General features: G+C 48.2%; 2 protein-coding genes across 2 annotated transcripts in view; both read left to right on the top strand.

Moving 5' to 3' along the window:
- LOC124657285 (probable inactive purple acid phosphatase 1) overlaps positions 1-3,298 on the top strand; it is a 3,789-nt gene extending 491 nt beyond the window's left edge. The window contains exons 2-10 of the mRNA XM_047195859.1: positions 840-931; positions 1,038-1,110; positions 1,199-1,318; positions 1,412-1,504; positions 1,602-1,731; positions 1,936-2,017; positions 2,086-2,218; positions 2,292-2,497; positions 2,577-3,298. Coding sequence (XP_047051815.1) covers positions 840-931; positions 1,038-1,110; positions 1,199-1,318; positions 1,412-1,504; positions 1,602-1,731; positions 1,936-2,017; positions 2,086-2,218; positions 2,292-2,497; positions 2,577-3,243 — 1,596 coding nt within the window. The 3' untranslated portion in view covers positions 3,244-3,298. The remainder of the gene's footprint in view (positions 1-839; positions 932-1,037; positions 1,111-1,198; positions 1,319-1,411; positions 1,505-1,601; positions 1,732-1,935; positions 2,018-2,085; positions 2,219-2,291; positions 2,498-2,576) is intronic.
- A 12,252-nt stretch (positions 3,299-15,550) lies between these two features.
- On the top strand, positions 15,551-19,186 carry LOC124657283 (probable inactive purple acid phosphatase 27). The gene is made up of 10 exons (XM_047195858.1): positions 15,551-15,727; positions 16,635-16,726; positions 16,831-16,897; positions 17,001-17,120; positions 17,202-17,294; positions 17,384-17,513; positions 17,631-17,712; positions 17,787-17,919; positions 18,077-18,282; positions 18,401-19,186. The coding sequence occupies exons 1-10, from the start codon at positions 15,551-15,553 to the stop codon at positions 19,065-19,067; spliced, it is 1,767 nt and encodes a 588-aa protein (XP_047051814.1). The 3' UTR covers positions 19,068-19,186.
- The last annotated feature ends 628 nt before the right edge of the window (positions 19,187-19,814 follow it).

Here is a 19,814-nt window from a genome sequence, read left to right as displayed (position 1 = left end):
TGTCTAGTAAACTCCCCCTGTCGTTTCCCCGTTCAATCCTTCGGTAGAAACTCCCACTACTCGAGAGCCGCCGTCGCTGCTGTGATATTACAGCAGAGAGCACGCGCCAGCTCCTCGCGACCTTGTTACAAAAACCTCTCCCACTAGACAGACGAACTGCACATGTGCATGCGCAGGATGCCGATGTGCTTCTTGCTGCGGCGTCAGCGACGGCGCACACCGCCGGAGTAGGCGTCCAACCGTTATCGCTGATCGCCGTAAAACAGGCGATGATTGGCATCGACGGCGCCCGCCTCGGCCAGGGCATCCCTTGTCCGCTCGGAGCTAAGGTACATGGTGTCCCTTGCCCCAAAATTCTCGGTCCTTGCAAATTGCAATGCTTGGCCGGCCGTTCCCTTGTGCGCCATGCATTTTCAGTCCCAATCGCGTTAGGTAAGGTTAGTGATTGGGATTTGAGGATGGCGCCAAGCTCACCGTGCCTTCTGCGGTCGATCACGGGTGGAACCAAAAATGTGGATATTTTTTTGGCATGTGGTGATGTGGATATTGGCTGCACCTAGCCAAATTTGCTTGACGGACCATCTAGTAGTCAGTCAACGATCACGCACACTGTCTGCTGTCAGCCAAACTGATATATATTTCTAATGCACCGTACATGCATGATTAGACCGTACTGTCGCCCCCTTCAGATTCTTTTATTCATCTGATTAGTACAATATATTTTCGCCAATGAATGAATTTCACTTGTTAGTCTGGAAACCTATTTTTTGGTTCTTGATATTTTGCTTGCTGTAGTACAAAGAAAGAAAGAAAGTGATACGATGTTGTTGTGGATTCAGGGTGAAGATACACATTGGGTAACCGTAGATTTCACAGTTCCACATGCAAGCGACGACGATTGGATCGGAGTATTCTCCCCTTCAGAATTCAAGTATGAACCAGTACATTTTCTCGGGATGTTCAGATTTTTAACTGAGACTGTGAACCGTGATTTGTACATTACCCCTGCTCTGATTATTTCTTACACTTTCAAACAGTGCGTCCACATGCCCAGGTTCTCAGAGCTCAGGCCAAATACCAGGTCCTGACATATGCTCGGCGCCGATAAAGGTTAGTTAGTGGACAGAATGAGCGATCTTCAGATTATCTAGAGTCCGGATATAATCCTGACTTGAAATTCTTCTTATGTTGGTTTCAGTATCAGCTTGCAAATTACTCATCTGGCTACGCCCAGTCAGGGAAAGGGACTCTAAAATTCCAGTTGATCAACCAGCGACAGGATTTTTCCTTCGGATTGTTCACCGGTGGATTCTCAAATGTGAGTTACTGAAACACCGTGGTGTAAGTTTAGGCAATCTTGTTATACAGTGAGTTCTGTTACTATAGTTAGTCTTATGCGATTCATTTGCAGCCAACACTCGTCGCGGTGTCGAACAAGATTGCTTTCGCAAACCCGAAAGCTCCAGTTTATCCCCGTTTAGCGCTTGGAAAGACATGGAATGAGGTGGATTTCTGGCACATACTTGTTATTATTTGTTGGTTAGGTAATCTACTCTGTGAGTGATCGCATCCAATGGTGGGTTTTTGTCTTGTCATGCTAGATGACTGTCACATGGACAAGTGGCTATGACAGCAGTGATGCATCTCCCATTGTTGAATGGGGCATGGAAGGGAGCCCTCCTGTGCGCACAACAGCGGACACAGCCACCTTTGGTCGTGGAAGCCTCTGTGGTATGGTGCCTATGAGGCTATGACACATTTTTTTCTTGCAAATACGCTTGAGCTGAATACACTGCATAGTAATAACAGCGTAGCAGAAACTACATAACCGTCATTAGATAAAAAACACAATCATTTCTAAGGTGGAAAACCAGAACTGGATTGCTATTTGCCTTACTAAAACTGATGCGTCTCCCTGTACTTTGGGTTGTGCAGGGGAACCTGCTAATACTGTTGGCTGGAGGGATCCAGGTTTCATACACACAGCTTTCCTAAAGAACCTATGGCCAGGCAAAGAGTAAGTATTCTTCCTGGATGTCTTAATTGTGAGTAACACTGGTGTGACGCTGCAATTTCTTCTTGTAGATACCACTACAAAATTGGGCATACGCTCCATAACGGAAAAGTTATATGGGGCAAGCCTAAATCTTTCACAGCAGCTCCTTATCCGGGACAAAGGTCGCTGCAGCGGGTTGTTATTTTCGGTGACTTGGGAAAGGTACATATACGCCCGCCAATACTGTTCACTAGAAATAAATTTACCTTCTGAATCAACACTGTGTTCTTTAAAGGCCGAGAGGGATGGCAGCAACGAATACCAGAATTTCCAGCCGGCATCGCTCAACACCACGGACGCAGTGATCAGGGATCTCGACAACACGGACATCGTGTTCCACATCGGTGACATCTCCTACGCCAACGGGTACCTGTCGCAGTGGGATCAGTTCACGCAGCAGGTCGAGCCGATCACGTCTCGAGTCCCCTACATGCTGGCAAGGTACGTACGCAAGTCCACTGCTCAGATGAATAACCCGGTTTCTCTGACAACGGCGGCTCTATTTCTCTGATGATGGCAGTGGAAATCACGAGCGAGATTTCCCCAACAGCGGGTCGTTCTACAACGGCACCGATTCCGGTGGGGAGTGCGGTGTGCCGGCCGCTACCATGTACTACGTACCGACAGAAAACAGGGCAAACTACTGGTACATGGCAGACTACGGGATGTTCCGGTTCTGCGTGGCGGATAGCGAGCATGACTGGCGGGAAGGCACGGAGCAGTACAGATTCATAGAGCACTGCTTCGCCACCGTGGACCGGGCAAAGCAGCCATGGCTTATCTTCACCGCGCACCGTGTGCTAGGCTACTCCTCTGGGTTCTACTACAGCTTCAACGGGGCGTTTGGGGAGCCGATGGGGCGGCAGAGCCTCGAGCCGCTGTGGCAGAGGTACCAGGTGGACATGGCATTCTACGGCCACTACCACCAGTATGAACGGACGTGCCCAGTCCACCAGGAGGAGTGCGTGAAAGAAGGCACCGTGCATGTCGTCGTCGGGGGCGCTGGAGCCTACATGTCCAACTTCACCACGGTGGCCCCTCCTTGGAGCGTGTACCGGGATATGGACTATGGCTACGGTAAGCTGACGGCATCCAATGAGACGACGCTCCAGTTTGAGTTCAGGCGGTCCAGCGACGGACAAGTATATGATAGCTTCATCTTGCATAAGGACAAGCAGAATGTATGATGCATGTGGAACCGGAATATTTGGAAAATAAAATAAATATGAAATAAAATTTGCATGTGGAGGATCTATGCAGGTCCTGTGACGAACATGTATACGATAGCTTTTGTTGAACACTGGACAAGTTTCTGACCCAAGTGGTCCAAGCCCATATGTGTGCTGACCTATAAAAGGAGGGAGCTGGAGGAGAGCTAACCTTAAGACAGAAAAAACCACACCAGCCGCCAGGGACCAAGGGAGAGGAGGTGAGCTGCTGCTCCAACATGGTATCAGAGCAAGGCGGCAGTGGGGCCTGAAGGGAAGCCGGTTCAGGCAGGGAGTGGGTCTGCGCGGCGGAGAGGAGACGAGGTGGTGCTACGTGCAAGGGGAAGGAGAAGAACAAGCTGGACTGTGGTTCTTGCTGCTGCGTGCAGCTGCTCGTCCAGGAGTGAAGCAGGGGTGGTGGTTTCTCAAGTTGTGTGTGCCTGCTGCTGGTAAAAAGAGGTTGCTGGTAAGCGTTCCCCGAAGCTGTTTGTTGTTTTTGCTGGGTGAAGGTGAGAGTGCAGATGGGTGAGCCCAAAGGCCTTGCGGAGGCTCTCAAGCAGCTCACACTGTTAATCTCAAAAGGGGGTGGCTCTGAGGCCATTGTTCCCCGACAAGAAGTGGTTCAGAAGATTGACCTATCACCCACAGACATCAAGCTAGAGGGGGTTACCAACTATCTGAGTTGGTCTCGGAGGGCAATGTTGGCTGTGGATCAGAAAGATCTTGATGGTTACTTATTGGGGATTGTCAAAGAACCAGGAGACAAGACTAGTGCTGAGGGAAAGAAGTGGAAAACCGGGCTGTTGAACTCTGTGGTGCCCTCCATTGGGCGTTCCGTGGAGGGGTTGTCCACAGCTGCTGAAATATGGAAGACCTTGTCCATCCAGTACTCCGGTAAGGGCAATGCCATGCTCATTGCTCAGATTGATGGGAAGATTCTCCATCTCCGCCAGTGGGACATGACAGTGATGGCATATGTGGCAGAGCTGCAAGCCTTATGGGCTGATCAGGATAACTGTGACCCTCTCGAACTCTATGATGTTGCCTCCATCGAGTCAGGGCAAAATTGGATAGCGCGCAGGCGTGTGCTCAAGTTTTTGGAGGGGCTAAGTAAGTGCTTTGATGGCAGAAAGGCATCTCTGCTGCACCACACCTCCTTGCCCACTCTTGACGAGGCCATTGCAGCAATGGCTCAAGAGGAGGTGCGTCTCTCTCTGGAACCATCAGATGAGAAAGTTGTGTCAGCTCCAACATTTGCTGTGACCGAGCGTAGAGAGTGGAAAGAGACTAGGGACTGTTTCATTTGTGGGGAGACTGGTCACCTGAAGTGGTACTGCCCAACTCGTGGTAGAGGCAGGGGATATAACAGAGGGGGAAGTAGAAGGATGTCAGGAGGTAGAGGTGGATACTCAGGACGTCAAACTGCTAGAGGTAGAGGAGGACACACCGGAAACTCCGGTGGTCAGAGTGCACACATGGCGACTGAAGTGGACAATGGGACGTCAAAGGATGCAGAAGTGGATGGTGCTGCCTATGGAAACTTTGCTAACTTGGTCTCCATGGATGAAGGTAATTCGAAAAAAGCATCCCTTGCTACTAATGAGAATGATACATAATGGATTCTTGACTCTAGCGCATCTAAGCATGCTGCGGGTAAATTCGGTGTGTTTGAGTCTTACATTATGCATCCTCCTACTCACAAAGGCACCATTCAAACTGCTGATGGTACAAAACAACCTGTTGTTGGAGAAGGCACAATAAAGTGCACTTCAAACATCTCTTTGTCATCTGTTCTACACGTCTCAGCGTTTCCTGTTAATTTGCTCTCGCTGAGTGCTCTCATTGATGACATAGACTGTAGTGTGAATCTTAACAAGTTTGGTGTCGTGATTCAGGAGCGGGAGACGAGGCAGATGGTTGGGACTGGCACCGGGCGTAAGGGGCTCTGCTATGTGGAAAAAGGGGTGCAGCCAGAGTTGGTGTATGCTGCAACCATGGAGGACAAGGAAAAACAAGCTCTGATCCATCACTGTAGGATGGGGCATGTGTCTTTCGATAAGATGAGTAGAATATTTCCTGATATTATGTGTGGAATAAGAAATGGCAAGTTAACATGTGATGCTTGCGAATATGCTAAACATACAAGAGCCTCGTATGTGAGCAAGGGGCTTAGGAGCATATCTCCTTTTATGCCTATTCATTCAGATGTATGGACTTCCCCAGTGGTGTCAGTGAATGGAATGAAGTACTTTGTTACCTTTATTGACTGCTATTCTCGTATGACTTGGGTTTATTTGATGCGCCACAAGGATGAGGTGTTTCACTGTTTTCAGAACTTCTATGCATATGTAAAGAATCAGTTTCAAGTACAGGTGCAGGTGCTCAGGACTGACAATGGCACGGAGTATTTGAACATCACCTTTGGGGCCTTCTTGTCTGAACAAGGTATTCTTCATCAAACGACTTTCCCAGATACCCCTCCCCAAAACGGTGTGGCAGAGCGGAAAAACAAACACGTTTTGGAAGTAGCTCGCTCGCTGATGTACACAATGAATGTGCCCAAGTTGTTGTGGAGTGAAGCAGTCATGACAACCACTTTTTTGATTAACAGGACACCCTCCAGGATACTCGGTATGAAATCCCCATGCGAGTTGTTGTTTGGAAAAAATAAGTTTATTGTCCCTCCGAAATTATTTGGCAGTACATGCTTTGTTCGGGACCATAGACCATCGATTGGGAAGTTAGACCCACGAGCAGTAAAATGTGTTTTTGTTGGTTATTCCTCTAGTCAGCAGGGGTATAAATGTTGGTATCCCTCTGCAATACGCATGCTTGTAAGTATGGATGTCACCTTCAGGGAATCCGAGCCATTCTATGGTGAGCAAACTGACCTGAGCTTGTTGTTTGCAGAACTTGACCAACTTCACTCTGTGCAAGATGGTCATGAGGGGGAGAAGGTAGTGTCTCACACTAAGGGCGATTCTATGGGTAAACCTGATGGTGATGTGCAGATTCAAGTCCAACCAATAGTGGGTACGATTCCGCTTGATTCTCCCCAGATTCCTGCTCCTGTTCAGGATCGGTGGCCACAGAATCTCCAAGTGTACACTCGACGGCGGCCACATGAGCAGGGGAGCAGGAAGGTAGTGATGTGAGTTCATCTGACACAGTGGGACAGCAGCCACATGTGCAGGGGGAGTAACAAGGCAGTGCTAGCAGCCCATCTGACACAATGGATCTGCCAATTGCATTGCGAAAGGAGACACGTGAAGCAGCCAGAAAGGGTGAAATGGCAAGGAAGGCTCTTTGCGAAATGCATGCTCTACAAACTGTTTCTGATGAACATGATATTAGCAAATTTGTTTCTTACAAGGCTTTGTCTCCTTCCTATAGAGCTTTTGTGGCCTCTCTACAAACCATGTCAATTCTAAACGATTGGAAGACAGCAAAGCAAGATCCGAAGTGGCGCGGAGCGATGATAGAAGAGTTGGAAGCACTAAATAAAAACAAGACATGGGTGCTAACCACATTGCCAGCAGGGAAAAAGGCGGTGAGTTGTAAGTGGATCTATACTTTGAAGCAGAATCCTGAAGGGAAGATAGAAAGGTATAAGGCCAGATTGGTCGCTTGAGGGTTTAGTCAAACTTATGGAATTGACTACGATGAGACGTTTGCTCCAGTGGCGAAGATGAACACGGTAAGAATATTGGTTTCATGTGCTGCTAACTTTGGGTGGAAGTTGCATCAATTAGATGTCAAGAATGCCTTCTTACATGGTGACCTGCAGGAAGAAGTGTACATGGAGATACCACCAGGTTTTGGTACCTCACAGACCAAGGGAAAGGTATGCATGCTTGTATGGCCTGAAGCAATCTCCAAGGGCATGGTTTGATAGGTTTAGACGAGCTGTGTGTGGTATGGGGTATGGTCAATGCAATGGTGACCACACGGTGTTCTATAGACACGCTGAGCGGAGGATCACCATTCTTGTAGTTTATGTGGATGACATTACCATCACTGGAGATGACCAAGAGGAAATAAGAGATTGAAGGAGTGTCTGAGCAAGGAGTTTGAGGTGAAAGATTTGGGCAACCTAAAATATTTCCTTGGCATAGAAGTGGCTCGGACAGAGAAGGGAATATCTTTATGTCAACGAAAATACACCCTAGATCTCTTGAGTGACATGGGCATGATGGGATGTCGTGCAGCCCCTACCCCAATTGAACAAAATCATCAAGTGACTGCACAATCAGGTGAGCTAGTGAATAAGGAAAATTATCAGAAATTGGTTGGGAGACTCCTGTACTTGTGTCATACCAGGCCTAACATTACATATGCCGTGGGTGTGGTGAGCAGATACATGCGTGAACCAAGGAGTGGGCATCTTGATATAGTGCATAGAATCTTGAGATACTTGAAGGGAACTCCGGGAAAGGGGTTGTGGTTTGCAAAGAGTGGGCACCTTGAGGTGGATGGTTATAGCGACTCTGATTGGGCTGGTTGGCGAGATGATAGAAGATCAACGTCAGGCTATTGTGTGTTTGTGGGAGGAAATCTGGTGTCATGGAGAAGCAAGAAACAAACAGTTGTGTCCAGTTCAACGGTAGAAGCTGAATACAGAGCTTTATCTAAAGGGGTGTGTGAGATGCTTTGGGTGAAGCATCTCCTGAGCGAGTTGAAGCTTCTCAGAAAGGGGCCCTTGAGAGCTTGGTGTGACAATCAGTTGATCGCTTCTTCATTAAAGAGAACTTGATGCTGGTATTATCAGCCTTACTCATGTCAGTTATGGGAAGCAAATTGCTGATTGCTTGACAAAGGGACTGGGAACAAGGGAATACAACTTGGCATGTGACAAGATGAGATTGATAGATATCTACCATCCATCTTGAGGGGGAGTGTTGAACACTAGACATGTTTCTGGCCCAAGTGGCCCAAGCCCATATGTGTGATGACGTATAAAAGGAGGGAGCTGGAGGAGAGCTAACCCTAAGATAGAAAAAACCACACCAGCCGCCAGGGACCAAGGGAGAGGAGGTGAGCTGCTGCTCCATCGCCAAGATGAGGTGAGCTGCTGCTCCAACAGCTTTCACCATGCACCACATCGATGTTACGGGAAAATTTGATGTTCTTATAGTAGGGAAGCTTTGTAAAGCCTGCAATGTGAGTCCATTTGTATAACTATATCCCACAAAACATTTTCCATTAGGCTTAGGCTTGAAAGCATGCAGCTCAGCATCAACAGCCGCACCCTGAAACTTTGGTATCTCGCTTATTTAACACACAATTTTGTCTTTCATAAAGTGCCTTTTGTCTTCTTTAAATCGATGCCCTTCTTCGAGGAACTGTCAATGTTTGTCGAAGGCTGAATACTTGCCACCCTTACTCAACCAAATGAACATAAGAGCATGACTGCACACTGGGTATAGCATCTTCCTAGTTGTACACCATCCGCGGAATAGGGAGAAAATATACCCTAGAGGTAATAATAGAGTTGTATTATTCTATATTTCTGTTTCACGTACAATTAACTTTCTATTCTATGCTATAATTGCATTTGAAGGTTGGAAAAAGCGCTAGGCGTAAGCGAGGCGGTTGGCATTCGCCTAGTGCCTAGGCGATGATTAAGCGGCCTAGGGTAGATTTATGATAACTACCTTCAGAAAAATGCCCATCTAGCTCGATCGTGAAGTATGGCATGATTTCTTATTGTGGAAGACAATTTCTTGGTTACACTGGCTAGACTTCCGCTTATGTCATAGGCGAGGTGTTTGTCCATCGCCTAGTGCCTAATTAAGCGTGCTTAAGCGGTGCCTAGGCATCGTCTTGTCCAACAAAGGCTACAAATATTGTGATATTGGAGGAAAACCGAATTGCATATGTGGAACTCCTAGAACACTGGAGCGGCTGCCCTTCAGCTAGTGTTGTTGGCAGCGAACACGATGTCGAGATTTCGTCTCTACTGAAAGTGCATGGAGCCCTCATGTGTGGTTTTGTTAATTGATACAATCCATATGGACTAATGTTTGCATTGAGTTATATTTGTAAGAGTTGTCCATAGGCAATGCTTGAACCATATGTTTGCTTCAAGGTTGCAATAAGAAGAAATTGATGAAGAATATCAAGTGTCAAGTATGTCTTGAAGATGGAGATGAAGTTAACCCTCAAGTTTAACTTCAAGACATCAACATGATGAAGAATGAAGAAATGAAGTGCAAGTTCAAGATGAGCCATCTCGATGAGATTATTTGCTTGAAGCTTGCCATCCATATGATGATCATGGATATGTGAAGTTACGCCGAAGAAGCTCTCCCATGGTAAATTATGGGGGAGCAATCCACAAGACTTTATCCAGCAAGCACTATCAAGAAAGGCGTTCCATCTTGTTGCGATCAAGATCGTCATCATCGAGCTCAAGAGGAAGGCGCAAGTTTAAGGTTTGCTCTTGATAGGTTTATTTCTTACCGATCTTATGTTGTAGTTGGAGATTGGTTTATAGTTCAGTTGGCGTACTATCAAGAGGACACTCGAGTGAGTAACTCGATCGTATCCTTCAGAGAGCTTAAATCTTTGCATCCTTACATCATCTTTCTTGGTTGTTATTTGGACCTTATCCATGTGATACTTTAGATCTTGTGCTTATTCTCATGAGAACCTTTAGTTCATCGATAACAGATTTTGCACGGGAAACTTGTTGCTTTTCCATATTGGAGGTTTTACCGGTTTGTCTTCTATTGATAGGTAAAAACTTTATTCATTTGTTTCTATCCTCCCTTGCTGGACTATGATGTTTCTATGAATATTGTTGTAGATCTCGTTATTGTGATTTCAATGAGCCCAAGATCATCGAAATCAGAGTTTGGATGCAAAAGTTTTTGAAGTTTCCGTAAAAATATGTTTGGTCGTTTCACAAGGGTGGAAGTACCGGTCAACTTCTGTCCAAGTTCCGAAAATGCTATTTTCGCTCGCAAAATTATGCCAGGAGCATCCCGGGGGCGCCCTACTTCCCCCGGAAGTTGGCCGGTACTATCGGTTCGAGGGTACTCTCCAGCAATGCCCTCCGTTTGGGGCTTAGGGTAGATGGAATCCTGTAGGCTGACACGAGAAATCGATTATCAAACAAGCGGGGAGAGCGATTTACCCAGGTTCGGGGCCCTCGATGAGGTAAAACCCTTACATCCTGCCTGTCTGACCTTGATTATGAAAATATCGGGTTACAATGGGGTACCAAAGGTTTCGGTTATGATCTTTTCGAGAGGCTAAGTTCTGCGTTGACCTAGCTCTAGACTTGCGGTGGTTATGGCTACTATGATTGTGTGTCTCGATAGGCCCTCTCCTGGCCCTTATATTGGGGGCCAGGTCTCAAGAGGCCTGTTCGAGTACGACTAGGTTACAAAGAGTCATATGCCTAATCTTTCCGTGTCTTCTTCGTCTTCTTGCCTTCCTTTTCAAGACTCCTTTCTAGGAATTATCGTATCGGCCCACCTTGATCGATGGATATCCTTCATGGGCCCCTGGTTGGGCCGTAAGAGGTAGCACAAGACTAGTTAATCGAAGGGTAATGCCCACATCAACCGGGGGCGGTATTACCGCCCCAAATGACCGGAAGTTCCGGTTTTGACGAGTTTTGTGCATAACAGGCAGATTTTTCTTGCCCTATTTAAGGGGGTCTTCTTCCCCAATGTTTCTCATATCTAGAGCTCGTTTTTGCCCCCATTGCTGCCCCTTGAGCATGCTATATCTCTCTCCCTCCAATTAATCTTGCATGCATTTGAGAGAAATGATAGAGGAGATCTAGATCTACATCTTCTCCAGTCAAATCCCTCTCTTTGTGAGAAGAACCACCTAGATCTAGATCTTGAAGAAACTTGGAGTTCTTCGTAGATTTCATTTGTTCTTCCTCTCTTATTCCCCCAATAGCTTTAGTAGATTTGTTGGAATTTGAGAGTGAAGGATTGGAGCATCTTGTGGTGTTCTTGCGATTGCCTTTGGTGCATCTGTTTGAGCTTTCCACGGTGATTCGTGGAAGTGAAAGTGAGGAGCTTGTTACTCTTGGGTTCTTGGAACCCTAGATGGATTTTAGGCCTTTGTGGCGATTTCTTGGGAGCCTCCAATTAAGTTGTGGATGTGTGCCCTAAGCTTTGTGTAAGACCCGGTTTCCGCCTCGAAGAAAATCCCTTAGTGGAACCGTCACCTAGGACTTTGTGGCGAGGGTCACCGGAGAATAAGGTGGGACCTTTGTGGTGCTCAGTGTGTGGTGTGACTACCGCATATTGGGGTGAGGCCTTTGTGGCGTTGGTGTGCATCGAGCAACCACAGCTCAAGGTGAGGCCTCTTGTGGCGTTCGGGAGCACTAAGCCATCACACCTGTCCAACGGAGATTAGCACTCGCAAGAGTGTGAACTTCGGTAAAAATCATCGTCTGCCACGTGCCTCGGTTATTTTTATACCCAAGCTCTTTACTTATGCACTTTACTTTGTGATAGCCTTCGTGCTTGAAGTTATATATATCTTGCTATCACATAGTTGATTGTATTACTTAGCATAAGTTGTTGTGCACATAGGTGAACCGTAGTATATAGGTTTTGGGCTTGATAAACTAAATGATAGTTTTATTCCGCGTTTGTTAAGCCCATCTCGTAAAAGTTTTAAACCGCTTATTCACCACCCTCTAGGCTACATCGGTGTCCTTTCACCTACAAGACACAATATCGTGCCTCCACATCTCCGACCTCCTAATCTACAGCGAGACAAGCCGACCTTCTTGCTCCCCTCACCTCCATAGCTGGCCAGAGGGAGTACCACAACAAAGCTCTGCAGCATTAGACGGTCCCCGACACCCACTTAGCCTACCTCCTCTCCTTGCCACCAACAGGACAGAGGATGCTCGTCAACACCATTGCTCCACCGCAAGATAGGCCAACAGAACTCAGTCTTTTTTGGGGGAGCGGTGCCGCTCTCCTCCATCTTCCACTTCAACTAGTGGAACAAGAAGACGTAGACGAGGAACCCTAACCTCCGTGTCTAATCAAGACCCGGAAATGTGAGGGGAGAGGGGCGAGTCAGAAGCAACTCCTTGAGTTGTTCTTTGCCGTCGCTGGGATATCACTCTGCTTATTCTTTTTTTTTGACCCTGGATACGGCGGGCTTACGCTAGCCTGAACACTTTATAAAACGAACCTCATAAGAGAGTACATGGGGAGCATAACTAGTTTTTTAGAGGACATAGAGGAGAGGGTGTGGGGGGAGAGACCTCTAGGGGGTCATAGCCATTACACCAATTATTAAGAGTGGAGGAGGGGGAGGGGTAGTACATCGATGAGCCCAAAGTCTAACATCCACAATGCATCGGCGGACAACTAAAGAAATATCTTTTTCAATGCCATTGAAAGTCCGAGCGTCCTTCTCTTCTGGATGTGCCAAGCTATGGCGGTGTTGATTGTGGTTTCTACATAACTTTGGCATTGCGAAGTCCAATGCTCCGTGAGGCTCGAAAGCCTCAACCCATCAAAGTCCTGATGAAAGAACCTCCAAACTTCTTGTGCCTTGGCGCACAGGAGGATGAGGTGATCCGTATCTTTGTCGAGGGGGCAAGTGAGGCAGGTAGCAGCAGTGACGATGTGGTGTCTGGAGCGCCGTTCATGTTCATTGGTGGGGAGGTGCCCCTTCCCAGCTAGCCAGCATAAGTTCTTGCACTTTAGAGGGGCAACACTCCTCCAAACCTTGCATGCTACTTCATCAATTTGCAACTGCCTGAAAAAATTGGAATAGAAACTTTTGTTCGAGAGCCTTTTGTTAGTGAGGCGGCACACGCGGATATCCGGGGTATCAAGGCACAAAACAACCGAGCTCAGCTCATTTGTAAGGACACGGAGGTCGGTTTCAGCGCAGAAGCTAGAGGTGAAGGCTGTGCGGACATTGATATGGATGTGGGTGGAGTGGAAGTAGAGGTCAGCGAAACGTTCATGGAGAGGGTTGTTTCCAAGCCAAAGGTCGGACCAGAAAGCCGTAGAGGCCCCATCTCCAATAGTAACTTTGGAGATGATCCGAAAAGTCTAGAGATTTGAAACAATATCTTTCAAGATCGGAGTGTCAAGACGATGACTATCGCCAAGTTCTCTTAAAGGCCCCCAGCCATACATGCGGCGAAACCAGCAGGCCCAAGGAGCAGTCATGTCGGAGTGCAACTTGGTGAGGAACTTCACAAGAAGAGCAGAGTTCTGGGAGTGAGTCGTGCTTCATAGGCACTATCCCATAACACCAAACACTGGCCGCCATTACAAGTTTCCTCTCCGATCCATCCGATCCAGAGGAATATGCGGTGCCTTTTGTCAATAGCATCGACAACAGCAGTCGGATGAAGACCAGCGCCCATGGCATGTGTTTTCGCGGGCGTGATATGTGGATTTCATGTGTTTTTCTAGGGACTTAAAAAATATATCCTCATCTGAACACACCACCGCCGGAACACTAGGCGCTGACGAGCAGAATCCATCCAGATTCCTTTCATAAATCAGAAAATGATATAATACCGTATTGTGCTCCGGCATATCCGACGAATATAACCCGTCTTTATATCGGGATAAATATACAACTCCTACAGTATTGTGTAATACGAAAAGAGAGGAATCTATCTCATAGTATAGTAGTAGCCTAGCTAAGAGCATCTCCACCGGTAGCTCCTAAATAGGCGCCGGCAGGGGCACCGGCACCTCCGTTTGGGGGCGTCACTGCATCCTCTATTTGGGGAGCTGTTCCCATACCGGCGCCCCCAAAACGACGGCCCCGTAGATGTTTTGAATTAAATTCGTAAATAAATGCATAGAAAATTGAATAAGAAATATTTTATTCCACAAACTAATACATAATTGAGAACGTGGTTTACATGAAGATATAATTTGGAACATGGTTTTTCACAAACTAATACATAGTTTGAACCATGGTTGACACAAATATAAAACGTTGCAAAAAAATAAACTTAACTAGGCCGGTCATCGCAGGTTTCGTGTGTTCGCTGCCAAGAAAGAACACTCGAGGGCACACTCAGTCACCGAAACTGGAAAATTGTGCCCAGTTGGTTCTTTCGATGAAGAACATCCGAAAACATGCGAGCCGATATTCGCTGCGAAGAAACAACACTCGTCAGTCGTCCTCCTCGGCGCTGTCGACGTGGTAGTTCCGGCGGCAACGCGTGTCGTCGAACACTTTGACGCTCATGTCCCTGTCGCCGAAGTAGGAGAACACGAGCACGAAGCCGGCTTGGAGGCTGTGGTGGCACGCGAACTTCTCCCAGCCGATGTGGAAGTACATCTTGCAGCGCGCGTCGTAGATCACGTCCACGATCCACCGGTAGTAGCCGCACGAATCCTCCCGCAGATGTCGTGTGCCCGGGCGGTCGTCGCCGGCGACGAAGTCGGCGAAGGTGTCCGGCAGCCTCTGGATACCACGTGGGTCGCCCTTGAGGACGAGGACGAACTCGAACAGCACTGGCCCCTCCTTGTCCATCTCCGACGATGAAGACGACGGCGTCGCAGGCGACGGAGTGTGTGCACCTCTGCCGCGGCCACGGCCACGACCACGGCCGCGACCTCGGCCTCGACCAGACATGGCGTCGTCTTTTTAGATGGTGGCAGCTAGGGTTAGGGAGAGAGGCGCTAGGGTTTGTGTGTGAGAGGCACGATGAGAGGCGGTCCTTTTATAGGCCGGAGGGAGGCGGGGGAGCGGTGGCGCTCATTAACGGCGGCACGAAGAGCAAGGCGCGCCCGACGGGACGGTTCATTGCGCGTCTGCGGCAACTGCACCGCCGCTGTGCCCCAATTAACTCCCGTCGCGAGGTAGGCGACGGTTAGGTTAAAATTGAATGAGCTGCTGACGCGTCGGCCCCGCCACTCCCCGCTGGCGTCGACTTTTGGGATGTGTGACTGACAGGCGGCTCCCACACCCAAAACATTCAGCTTCGCGAGGCGCCGGTGCGCCCGATTCACGCCCTTGGCGAAGGGGCCGGCACGAGGTTGCCGGCAATTCTTGGATTCAAAATTGGATGGCGCAGTATGGGACGCGCCAGTGCGAGCCCATTTCGCTCCCAGCCCCCAAAATGCCATCGAAACCAGTATTGGAGTATTGGGACGCCGGTGGAGATGCTCTAACACGTTGTGGAGTCAACCCCGTGTGTAGTCGACTCACCCCAACGTCCCGCCGCCGCTTCCTCTCGTTCAATCCTTTTTCTCTCTTGTCGCGGCATGGAACGTCTTCCATAAAGCAAACGCAAAGCTCAGAGTAGCAGCACAACATGGCCGCGCCGCGCCTCCTCCTCCTCCTCGCTCTCGCCCTCACCGCCGCGTGCTGGGCAGGACGCGCCGACGGGCACGGCGTGCATCCGCTATCGCGGATCGCCATCCACCGCGCCCGCGTCGCGCTCGACACCTCGTCCGCCGTGCGGGCCTCGCCGAAGCTCCTCGGCTCGCGGGTACGTACCCTAGGCTCGCCCTCGGCCATCTTCAATCTTCTCCACTGCCCTTCCTTGTAGCTCCAGCATAGCCAAACCCGCATATTCGTTACGCCGTGAGCTACGGACGGTACAGTTCGCAACAGCTGGAGGATGCAGGACTAGCAGTATAATTTCTTTGAGAAGCTGTAGCTAGCATTCATGGCGTCGTACTTGGGGAGATAGCGCCAGCTACTGACTCCCCAACTTTACTTAACGTTAACCACGCTGAAACTCTGAGTTCAATTCTTGCCGTCCTGGGCGGCTGAGCGAGCTCAACTCTCCCCAACCTTTCGCTTGATATGGAGCGTTCTTGCGCATCCAAAGATCTCGTTTCCAGTTCTCGTCCTAGCATATGAATCCTTGGCCAGTTGGCCGAAGCACGCGCGCTATGCAATAGGGGCCAGTTGTCGGCCGTCCTGGCATGCTTGGCTGGCCGGCCGGTCATCTTCCGTGGCTCCGTCCCAATCGCTTCGGGACAAATCGATCACTGGGATTCGACGATGGAGTGCCGACCTCGCGGTGGCGACATTTCAGCCGAAGAATGTGAGTATCCATCAACCAAGTCAACCGGTGGACTGACAGGCATAGGCACGGCTGCATCGCTAGTCGGCAAATGCACGCGTGCTCAACGTGGTCACGTGCTGCCATGTGGATATTCCTCAACTAAGCTTCAATCTTATCGTTCCGGACTTCCGGCTCCAGATTATTAATTCATAACCGAACACACGTTAACTCTGATGTCTGTCAGACTGATGTTTTGTATGGACTCTGCACGTTATGAATACTTCGATGTCCGATCTCGATCGACCATACCGTTGGCTTTCAGATGCACAAAGTAAAAAATTCTTGCGTCAAAAAAAAAGTAATCTGGATGCTGTGGGTGTAGGGTGAAGATACAGCTTGGGTAACAGTAGATTTCCATGTTCCACATGCAAGCGACGACGATTGGATCGGAGTGTTCTCACCTTCAGAATTCAAGTATGAACTATTAGTACATCTCCTCCTACTGTTCAGATTTTGAAAATGTGGATTGTCTATCTGCATCCTTTTTCTGATATAGGTTTCCTGCACTTTCCATGTAGTGCGTCAACATGCCCCGGCTCTCATGGATCAGGCCCAGGCCCTGTGATATGCTCGGCGCCGATAAAGGTTAGCTACTGGACACATAATGAGCAACCTGCACATTATTTTCAGAATTCAAACGGGTAACTAACTTGAATTGCTACCGTTTTCTTGTTGTTGTTGCTTCCAGTTTCAATTTGCAAATTACTCGTCAGGCTATGCCGGGTCAGGGAAAGGGACTCTGAAGTTCCAGTTGATCAACCAACGGCAGGATTTCTCCTTTGGTTTGTTCACCGGTGGACTCTCCAATGTGAGTTCACGAGACCATCATCCCGTCTGGTGTGTTCAATTTTCGATACATAAACACTGACATCATGCAATTCATTTGCAGCCAATACTTGTCGCGGTGTCGAACAAGATTGCCTTCGTGAACCCGAAAGCTCCGGTTTATCCACGTTTGGCGCTGGGAAAAACATGGAATGAGGTGGGTTTTCTAGCACTTCACATAAGTTGTATTGTTACATTCTGATATGGAATCTGACTCAAGGATGGGTTTTTGGCGTGTCATGCTAGATGACTGTCACATGGACAAGTGGCTATGCCATGAATGAAGCATATCCCTTTGTAGAATGGGGCATGAAAGGGAGCCGTCCTGGGCGCGCACCAGCCGGCACTGTCACATTTGGTCGTGATAGCCTCTGTGGTATGGTGCCTATGAAAATTTGTGTCTTTCCGCAATACGCTTGCACAACCCCAAACTGGATTATTATTTGTCACTTACTAAAACTGATGTGTCTTCCTGTACTGTCGAATTGTGCAGGAGAACCTGCTAGTACCGTTGGTTGGAGGGATCCAGGTTTCATACACACAGCATTCCTGAAGAACTTATCAGCAGACAAAGAGTAAATTCTAGCCCTGTGTCATACAAAATAGTTGTATAAGTTGTTGTTCTGACAATGCAAATTCTCTCTTATAGATACTACTACAAAATTGGACATATGCTCCGTAATGGAAAAGTTATATGGGGCAAGCTTAACTTTTTCACAGCACCTCCTTGTCCCGGACAGAAGTCACTGCAGCGCATTGTCATTTTTGGTGATATGGGGAAGGTAAATATACGCTACCACTATCATTATCGCACTAAGCACTATATTAAACAAATTCTCCACACGATCATATGGCAATGTGCCATTAATGGTTTGTGTTTGCCAAATGCCCAAGTCCAATATAATTCTGAATCAAAGCGGTGTTCTCATTTAATTATAGGCCGAGAGGGATGGCAGCAACGAGTATCAGAATTATCAGCTTGCATCACTCAACACCACGGACGCGCTGATCAGGGATCTTGACAACACCGACATCATGTTCCACATCGGCGACATCTCCTACGCCAACGGGTACCTGTCGCAGTGGGATCAGTTCACGCAGCAGGTCGAGCCGATCACGTCTCGAGTCCCCTACATGCTGGCAAGGTATGCATGCTCATTCCGTTCTAAACAAGAATTTCGAGGCAACATTGCATAGCCAATTCACACACAGGTAACTTGGTTTCACTGACGATGCAACCTTGATTCTCTGATGATTATGCAGTGGGAACCATGAGCGAGATTTCCCCAACAGCGGGTCGTTCTACAACGGCACTGATTCCGGCGGGGAATGCGGCGTGCTAGCCGAGACCATGTACTACGCACCGAGAGAGAACAAAGAAAACTACTGGTACTCGACGGACTACGGGATGTTCCGGTTCTGCGTGGCCGACAGCGAGCAGGACTGGCGTGAAGGCACGGAGCAATATAGGTTCATCGAGCGGTGCCTCGCCACGGTGGACCGGGCGAAGCAGCCATGGCTGGTGTTCATCGCGCACCGCGTCCTCGGCTACTCCTCAGGGTTCTCCTACGGCTACAACGGGGTGTTCGCGGAGCCCATGGCGCGGCAGAGCCTGGAGAAGCTGTGGCGGAGGCACCGGGTGGATGTCGCCTTCTACGGGCACGTCCATCAGTATGAGCGGACATGCCCCGTGTACGAGGAGAAGTGCGTGAAGGATGGCACCGTGCACGTAGTCGTTGGTGGCGGTGGCAGCCACCTGACCAACTTCACCACCGAGGTCCCGCCATGGAGCGTGTACCGGGACATGGACTATGGTTTCGGCAAGCTGACGGCGTCTGATGAGAAGACGCTGCAGTTCGAGTACCGGCGGTCGAGCGATGGCAAGGTATACGACAGCTTCACCATGCACAAGGACAAGCAGGATGTATAGCTGCCCTCCGAGGACATGATCAAGTGTAAACCGATTGTGAAACGGCAGGTTTTCTATGTGAATTTGATGAAGACACCAACATATAAATTCTCCTAATTCTAAATCTTATCAGTTTTGAACATTTCAATGAACTACTCTGCTACCAGTTGGCTAATGTGTGAAGTGCGCTGCTGTCAATGGCGCAGGCCATGACGCCCATGTAGTCCCTGGCGATTTTAACGGCGTCACACGACGCCGTCGGTGTGGATGAACTCGAACCGCATGGTGAAGTGGTCGCTGGTAGTGAGCTTGACGTAGCCGAAGCGGTGTACTTGCCTAATCATACACTAGAAACAACTATTAAGATACTTTTTGGATCATATGTTTAGATATCTATACCACAATACGTCTAACAGAAAGGTTAGTGCAGATGTCAAAAACTAATTTATAAGTAAAAATAATGTCACTATACGGTTTAAGTTCAGAAAAATGCAAGTTTTTCTCATTGATATACATTACAACTATTACCTATGTTCCAAATAATTGACTCAGATTTAGCTAGATATAAGCCAATTTTGAATCAATTAGTATGAAACGGAGGGAGTATATAACAAATTATAGTACAACTAATACTTGTTAACTTTATACATGGTTAGCTATTTCAAATAAATAGTAGGAAATTATTATCACTACGACTACACCACAATGCTATAATATGTTTTAAAGAAGTATTAAATTTTAGTATAAATTATTTTTTATTTCATCCAA

The sequence above is a fragment of the Lolium rigidum genome, chromosome 5, assembly GCF_022539505.1.
Source record: "Lolium rigidum isolate FL_2022 chromosome 5, APGP_CSIRO_Lrig_0.1, whole genome shotgun sequence".
In the NCBI taxonomy this organism is placed as follows: Eukaryota; Viridiplantae; Streptophyta; class Magnoliopsida; order Poales; family Poaceae; genus Lolium; species Lolium rigidum.
The sequence above is the reverse complement of the archived record's forward strand: the minus strand, read 5'-3'. Positions and strand labels throughout refer to the sequence as shown.